At 36.6% G+C, this 8944-nt stretch overlaps 1 protein-coding gene across 1 annotated transcript; it reads right to left on the bottom strand.

Annotated features, from left to right (window-relative positions):
* Positions 1-5437: 5437 nt before the first annotated feature.
* Positions 5438-6755, bottom strand: LOC143597027 (uncharacterized). Its single transcript, XM_077075649.1, has 3 exons — positions 6461-6755; positions 5660-6379; positions 5438-5541 (listed from the first exon to the last, which is right to left on the bottom strand). The coding sequence occupies exons 1-3, from the start codon at positions 6753-6755 to the stop codon at positions 5438-5440; spliced, it is 1119 nt and encodes a 372-aa protein (XP_076931764.1).
* Positions 6756-8944: the final 2189 nt, after the last annotated feature.

Raw genomic sequence — 8944 nt, 5'->3', positions numbered from 1 at the left:
CGGTTACGTTCACCGTTAATCGTAATCCCTTTCTTCAGTTGTGCACGGCTGACTGTATAACAAGTATACGTATCAATTAACTATCACTTCTCATAATGTATTTCTATCTTTATATGACCCACAACGAACGGGGGTCCGGGGGCAGCGCCCCTGGCAGCGGGGTCTAGGGGCGGCAGCCCCTAGGAGGGTCCAAGGGGCAGAGCCCCTGGCTGGGGTCGAGCTGCCAGGTCAGCTTGGAAAAATTTTATTTCCATTAACTGTCTTAACACATTTTTCATTAGATTTTTAATTTATTTTCTAATCGAACTTGACTTTAGGCGAAGTTAACCCTCGGGCGAACTTAGCTCTAGGCGAAGTTAACCTTAGGCGAACTTAGCTTTAGGCGAAGTTACCAGCTAGGCGAACTTAGCTTTACAGCGAAGTTGCCATCAGGCGAACTTGGCTTCAGGCGAAGTTGTCATCAGGCGAACTTGGCCTCAGGCGAAGTTACCAGTTAGGCGAACTTAACTTTACAGCGAAGTTGCCATCAGGCGAACTTAGCTTGCAGGCGAAGTTCATCAGGCGAACTTAGCTTGCAGGCGAAGTTCATCGCTTTGAAGGCGAAGTTGCCCAGATGAAGGCGAAGTTGCCCAGACAGCCGCTGTTTTAGTTTCTGATCGGCATTTCGAGCGATTTTAACACCCTTGCTATGGTTCGATATCACCCACTACGCTTCCCGACCATTTTTGGTCGTTTATACACTAAAAAGCTTGGATCTTTAAACTTCAAAGATCAAGAACCATACCTTTTTGGGCTCGTTTGGGTCTCGTTTACTTGCTTAATCACAACCAACCGCTCTCTCTCTCTCGGACCTCGCTCTCCCTCTCCTCGGCTGCCGCCGGCGGTTGTAGGTGGTGTGTATGTTTTGGAGTGTTTTTAGGAAAATGATGGAAATGAAGATATTTTGGGGTTTTGGGGGTATTTATATCCCTGAAATCCCATTCTCATTTAACCCATCTCAATTAATCCAAGTCCAAGACCCGCTCCTTACCCGATATTAATTAATTACGCGAAATCACTAAACATAACTTCCTTTATTCATCATTAAAATTTTAGGATGTTACATATATCCAGGCCATGCCCATGCTATGAAGAGTTCTTCTTGCTGTAGAAAGGATAATCGATGTAGAATGCATCGAATTCGTCTTGTCGGAGTTAGCTTACCTGTATACCCTGGCCACTCACGGTTCCAAACGCTTCGTTTTTAAGTCAAAACCTCGCCAAGTAATCCCTATATCCAAGGTTACCCAGAACGACACACTCTGGAAGAATCAGTTTTTCTTCATAAAAAGGGACTCGATCCCGGGTGGACCTGATCTGCCCAAAAAGTGGAAAAGGAAGGGTAGGATCCAGGATCCTTAGGCAACACCGGTAGGATACTTGATTCTTCTCACTAATACTTTATTTTTCTTGTACAGTCAAAAACTTTGCTCATCTGGCGAATCTACCTGGAACAGAAGATAAAGCAAAAAAGTTTCTTGCCCTGGATCCCGAAGTTCGGACTTATCAAGCCAAGTTTTTGGAAGCTTTTCAGGAATCAAACTTAGAGTCAAACATGTCAAGTAAGTATTATCATAATCAAGCTTAATGTAAAGTAAAAAATAATTGAAAACTTATCTGTGATTCTTTGTTTGTAGGTGCTTAGAAATCTAACAAATCTGTCAGCAAGTTTTCTCTTGAAGACATTGACAGTTTAATCACTCTTCAAACCATCAAGAAATAAGCTTTAAAAGCAGCCACCAATTCCGAGCCAAGAACTGCCACTACCAGAGCCAAGTCAGCAGCCTCCAAGAGGAAAAGGTCTTCAGAACCCGAGACCCATTTCGACATAATATTTGTTGTAAGTATCCTTCATCTTGGCATCCTTATTTTAATAGTCAAGAACTGTTCTAATCTTCATATAATTGTATGACATAGGCTGTGAATGCTTGCAAAGATCATTATGACAAGGTTGTGAGTCACATGAGTGATAGCTTCTCTGGAATGAGGAGTGTCGCGGTGACGAAGGACAAAGCGATAGCCCAGCTCACCAGGGTCAAGAAGCGCTTGGAGGATCTACTATCCACCACAGAATCCCAGCATCAAGAGGAAGTGAAGCAGGCTACTGAAGAGGCGAATATGTGGGCTGCAAGATCGGTGTTGCAGGCTAGGATAAAGATGGCGATAGAAGCTGGTGATCCCGTTTTTGATAAGGCAGCTTGGGATGTGGAGAAATGGAAGATGGCTTTGGTGGCTCTTGGTGGTGAAGAGGATGTGGTGATGACTTATGGAAATGAGGCTGGAACAAGTGGAGCAAAGGAGTTGGTCGAAGTAGAGGAAGGAAAGGGTGCAGCGGATGGTGAGGAAGCTTCTTGAACGGGCGATGAAGGAAATCAAAGACAAGGCCCGAGCTCGTTTTTTTTATTTTGTTTGGTTGTGTTTTTATGGATAATGGTTTGTAACAGACAATAGTAATTAGGATGAAAGATTCATGATCCTTAAGACACTAATCAGGGGTAACAAAGGTGGATGGATCCTCTATTTGTGGGGATGAAGCCTTTGATGCCCCTGTCTTTTACTTTCCTGCACTCGGTTAAACTGTTAGTAACAACTTACTTTAACCCGGACGGATGGTCCATATTTAAATGGTGAAGTCTGGGTTAGCTTTTGGTAATTTTAAGTAAGTTTTTAATAAACAATATATTTTGACTATTGATGTGTTATTATCTGTTATTCTTAAAATATGTTTAATATAGTTTTAGCTTTATTGAGAATTCTAAGAAATATTTTTGAGTAAAAGGTTTTAGGATAGGATATCCTTGTAAAAATAAATTGAGGATCTTAAATTCTTAAATGCTAGAGTTTACAAAGATCTTAATCAAATAAATGTAAATTGATAGGTAGAAATCATACCATAAGGTCTGATTAGACCTAAGTTACCGTAAGTAATGGTCCTTTCATGATCCTTGTACAAACAAATTAAGGATCTTGAATCCATAAGTATTGATCCTCGTAGTTGAACTTAGGATATCTGTTGCAAATAACTTATAAAATCAATTGGGATTAAACCCAACAAAATGGGGACAAGCTCGTGCAAGTGGGGACAAGCCCATAAAATAAATTTGGGACAAGCCCATACTGGTGTTAAACTGGGGACAAGCCCAAACTGGGACTGGCCCAAGAATACGGATGTTAACAGGGATTTTCCCAAACGTAAGTGACGTGAAAACGTCAAAACCTTAGCTAACATGAAAATGTTAGAAACCTTTTGTTTTGAGATAACATGAAAATGTTATAAACCGGTGGTATGGTACGTCTACTATAATTTGTAGGATCCTCCATATAAACCGGTGGATTGGAGATGTGATGTGGCTTGCATGAGATGTGCTCAACCAGATTAGCGGGACAGGCCATGTGATCCATATCGATAAGTTTTATGTATCTTGATATGTCACATTTGTACCGTTAAAATCAATATTTGCTTGATTTGGCTTGATATTTGGTAATATTTTCGTAAGCCATTTAGTCTTACATAAGATGCATGAATGATGTATGAAAGAGTAAGAATATATATATATATATATATATATATATATATATATGAACTAATAAAATAGAATGTATGTATGAAGAAGCGTATGAATGGTTGAATAGATAGAGAAGGAAGGGACCATGCCCTAATAATATCTGAGATAGAGAAGGAAGAGACCAGACGCTAAAAATATCTGAGATGGTAAAGATAGTTATGTATGTATTATGATTGTATGAAAGTATGAAAGATAGAAAGAAAGTATGTGTGTACCAATGAAAGAAAGATAACAGGCTAAGTATGTAATATGTATCTACGGATATGTATATATAAATATGTGAATGTATTGCATGTTGCCTGATTAACTAGAACTCACTCAGCATAGCTGACTTTTAGTGTGCACGCAGGCAGGGGCGTAGCTCTTTGGGGACCTGGGGTGGCCCCGGCCACTGTCGTTTTCTCCGTTATTAGGTTAAATTTCACGATTTTTCTCAAAAATTTTTATAGGTATTAAGCGCGATCACCCCCGATGTATTTTTCCAAATTGCTACCAGTCACCACTGATTATTTTTTAAAATATAATACCCCATCGTTTGTTTTTTTTTTATAAAATCTCGCAGTATATATAAACAAAAGTTACAAAATAGTAGTCGAATAGTAAAATATTTGTTTTTATAAATATTTTAAGTCTTTGCAATTTTTCTTCTAGGTACTCACCCTTAGGGATGAGATCGGTACCAGTTATAGTACCGGTACCGAATCCCGATCCTGAAAATCACAAATTTTTGGTACCAGTATTGATGCCAATATATTCGGTTCGGTACTGGTATTGAATGTAAAATTTAGGAAATACCGATTTCGGTACCGGTACCAATACCGAATTTGCTTATCCCTACTCACCCTTCTCTTGCATTATCATGAATATTTTTTGTCTTTGTTGGTTAATAATTTTTTTTTTATTGTAATAACAATCGTTTGAATAAATGAAGAAAAATAAAATATATAGAGGTCATATTGTTTGATCCGACCCGACCCGAATCACCGACACGAACCGAATTGTCGACCCGAAAATTTTTGAGTCCATGACTTCGGTCACCCCCGTGACCAGTGTTGCAAAAATAGCTAGTCGCTAGTCGGTCAGCGAGGTGGGGACTAGCGATTAATCGGGATTAATCGGGATTAATCGGATTGGAAATTTATATGTATATTTTTCAAAATTATATATATATGTGTACATCAATATCAATATAAAACTTAAAAATAACTTAGAAATTAACTAAACATAAACACAAGTCATAAGTCACATGTCAAAAGTCAAAAGTCAAAAGTCATAACTAATCAACTGCTTGAAAATATAAACATACTACATTAGCATATTAGTTCAGGTCATTTAAAGACGAACAGTTCAAAATCCATCACCATATTGCCCGTATTGTTCAATGATTTCAACGCCATCCGACTCATATTCATCCTCCTTATCTATTTCCTCATCCATTTCCTCCTCATCCTCCGACTCAAATTCTTCATCATTAAGTTCTCTCGATTCGCTTTTTCTAGTACCTGTGCGATTAGACGATTCATCATCAACACTCGCCTCAACTTCGTTTTCTTCTTTTTCTTCTTCTTCTACATCAACAATCCATTCCCTTGCCCCACAACCATCATCCGCTTTAAGCACTTCACGATTTCTTAACTTTCTTCTTTTGTTTTTCTCTATCAAATTTGCATTGAATTGAACAAAAACAAGATCACTCATTTTACTCGCCTCTAGTCTATTCCGTTTTTTTTAGTGTACCTAAGAAGTTAAGAATAAACAATAAATTTAAGAAAATACAACATATATTTATTAATTGTTTAGCAATGAAAGTCACTAACCCCTTCAAATGTGCTCTAGTTTCTTTCACATCCCGAAGAACTGGTAGTCAAGGAAAGTATCCTCATAGCAATCTTTTTCAAATTTGGAGTTGAGTGGCCATATGTTTCCCACCAGTTTGCTATAATATTAATAATTCAAACATATTATAGTGACATGACAAATATTGTAACCTTTTGTTACTAAAATAATGTTAATTATTAGATTAGCTGGATCAAAATAATCGTTGTTGACCTCACATGCTTTAAGTGCGATGGGACGAGCAAACTTCTCTTGCTTACGCTTGTAGATTGGCAACTCAACCGACAAGATTTGGGTTTGCAAAGGATAATCTTTGTGAAATAAAACACCAATTAAATCAAGTACCGCATCATTGGCTTCTAAATCATCTCGGACCTCCGGATTATTATAGAAATAATATGGGTTTAAAATGTAAGCTGTCATATGTAGGCATGTATCAAGCCTATTGGATGACTTTTTTGAGATAATATCAATGATAGGCTCGTATGCATTTTTATTATTGTTCAAAGAATTGATAATTTCTTTTTTTGCCCTTTTAAGCTCACCATATATAAAACCCATTGAAGGCTTCCAATATGCATCAACCATTCGGAGGACTTTGACTAATGGTGCAAACACTTTCAAACATGTTGTCACACCACTCCAAAATGCAGGAGATGTGACTGTTGCATAGGCGGCTCTCCCTTTAACCTTGTTAGCAAGCTTACATTTGACCCATTCTTCACTAGAAAACATTTGTCTAAGTTGACTCTTTTTATCCAACAAACTTTGTAAAGTAAGAAATGCGGAAGCAAAGCTTGTAACTCCCGGTCTCACAATGTTCCTTTTCTTTGTATATTTTCTCATCAAAGCCAATGTTTTGTGATGAGAATAAATAAACACCGTTAACTTTTTTGCTTCATCGATAGTTTTCTTATACCTTGGTAAACCACCAATAGCTATAATTAAATAAATAAAGTTAAAAATTTATATAATTAAATACATTTAAGAAAATAAACATAGTTAAACTAATATATTACCTTCAAGCATTAGATTTATGGTATGTGTTGCACATGATATCCAAAAAACCGTTGGTCTTTTCACCTTCAACAATTTTGAAGCACCCATATTATTAGATGCATTATCCGTCACAACTTGAACGACATTTTCAGGACCAACTTCTTCAATGCATTTATCTACATACTCAAATATGTTTTCACTTGTGTGCGCTTCATTCAAACATTCTTTAGACGACAAAAAAACAGTACCCAACTTTGAATTGACACACAAATTCATGATGCTTCTTCTTGTTCTATCGGTCCATGCATCAGTCATGATAGAGCATCCTATATATTTCCATTCTTCTTCAAACTTTTTCAAAGACGCTTTAGTGCTTTCGACCTCTCTTTTCAAAAATATATTTCGCATCTCATATCTAGTAGGAGGTATAAAATTAGGACCAAATTGACCAAGTCCCTCAACAAATGTTATGAAGCTATCTTTCTCAAAAGCATTATGTGGAATTGCACATTGATATGCCCACGTACAAAGGTATCCTTTTGCACGGGTTAATTGTTCTTTTCAAACAACATTGCTAAGATTACTTTGTTTTCCTTTGACACCTTGGCTAGTTCCAAACCTATGAGGTTTCTACAACTCTCCATAAAAATCATCAAGGTCAATTGTTTCATTGTCAATTTTGACCTAGGCTCTCAAAGACTCATCCTTATCTTGCTTAGCCATATTTTTGTTTTTAGCCTCATTAAGAGCATTTCGAACCCTCAACTGATCATCTTTTGTGGCTTTTGTACAAGCCGAAACATTTATTGTTATGCCCGCAATATGTTGTTTCAACCTATAAACTCCCCCATACATTTCATTTTCACATAATTTACATTTAGTTCTATCTAATTGAGTTGCATCCACCAAATTTCCATATTCCCATCCGATATCATTCGAGTTTCTTTTAAGTGTTGTTTTACTTTTACTACCCTCAGTTGATTCCATAGATGCAATATAATGTAACTATATAAGATACTGTTACTACTTACTAATCTGTCAAATGAAAAAAAATCTAAGTTAAAAAACAAACTATTACATAACTGAGTTGGTGAATTTGAACAAGCAAAGTATAAAATTAAACAAAGTAAAAAATCCTTATTTTTAACAATTTATGTTGTAAACAACTAAACAAGCAAGCAAAATCAAATAAGCAACACAAGAATATGAACCTTTTAACTTCATGAGTTGATTTTGTGGTCGAACAACAAGCAGTGAAGCAACAAACACTTGATCAATTGATGTCATCAATTTTCTTGTTCATCAGTTTTGAATTTTGGTGTTCATAATTCATCTCAATTATTGACTGACGTCAATATAGGTTAACCATGTTGGTATGTTGCTTCTTCGATGAGGGCTTCATGATGTTCTTCGTATGAATCGTTTACAATATTAATAATTAAACAACAGATGATATAGTGAATGGAACAAGAGAAACAAAATGATGAAAGACAATATTATTAATCAAAGAGTACGTTCATCAAATTTTTACATCGACCCTTATATACATGTTTATAAGAACGGTTTATTAACTGTTTCTCGAACCGTTCTTCTCAACTGTCTTTTACAACGTTTAACAATAAGTAACATAAACCTAATATAACTACTGATCGGGCTACAGGCCCATTAGACATCAAATACACACATAGGCTTCTAAATATATGTTCAGCCCATTTAATACATAAAACTAAATACATAGACCCAATAACAAATAATAAACGTAGATATTATCTTGAGCAGCTCCAAAGTGTGATTTAATCTTGATCAGGAGATTAGCGATTCCAACATTCCCCCTTAATCTCTTGATCATGTGCTGCTCTCTTCCATTGATATGATTAGCAAATGATTTCAAATGAGTCGGACTCATTTGAATCTTTCTCGGTTGCATCCCCAACAGCCTCGTCTTCAAGATTTGTTGCAAAGTGGCTGGTTGACGGTCCCGGTTGCTGGTAACATGTACTTCTCTTCTTAACAGGCAGGGCCTTGATCTTCTCTTCATTGCTACTTGTTTCGCCAATGTTATCAACAAGTTCTTTCAAATCTTCGTCTTCAAAGTACCCTCTTTTGGTGACTGTTTGATAATACCATTCGAGTGTGTTTAAGTACTTATAGTAGACTATTTGAATATCGCTACCTTGATCAATTCGAAAACCCAACTTGACTGCCAAATCAGTCCATTTTTTACTCCGAGTAACCTTCCTAAAACCTCCAATCATATGAACTTCCATATACAAATCAAGTAGATCGACAATAACACCATTTTCTAACTTAGGGGGGAAACTCTTTTCCCTTTTCATTTTGAAGGTTTTCTATGAACCATTTAACAAGATCCTTGAATTTGGTTTTAAGAAAGTTTCTATGCTTAAGGAACATATTGTGAACTTGTATCATATTCATAAACATGATACATATGTCCCAATTTACACCAATCTTGTTTCCCTCTTTTACATCTTCCAAATAATCAA

This window comes from Bidens hawaiensis, unplaced genomic scaffold (assembly GCF_021521415.1).
Source record: "Bidens hawaiensis isolate Kalapana, Puna unplaced genomic scaffold, B.hawaiensis_p1.1 tig00047496_1, whole genome shotgun sequence".
Lineage (NCBI taxonomy): Eukaryota > Viridiplantae > Streptophyta > Magnoliopsida > Asterales > Asteraceae > Bidens > Bidens hawaiensis.
The sequence above is the reverse complement of the archived record's forward strand: the minus strand, read 5'-3'. Positions and strand labels throughout refer to the sequence as shown.

What these genes read in the sequence shown, in the direction of transcription:
- LOC143597027 (XM_077075649.1), bottom strand. Translation starts at nt 6,755, where the DNA reads ATGACTGATGCATGGACCGATAGAACAAGAAGAAGCATCATGAATTTG. An exon ending in CATAAATCTAATGCTTGAAG is followed by an intron (nt 6,380 to 6,460) that starts GTAATATATTAG and finishes ATTTAATTATAG; the next exon opens with CTATTGGTGGTTTACCAAGG. An exon ending in TCCCATCGCACTTAAAGCAT is followed by an intron (nt 5,542 to 5,659) that starts GTGAGGTCAACA and finishes TTAATATTATAG; the next exon opens with CAAACTGGTGGGAAACATAT.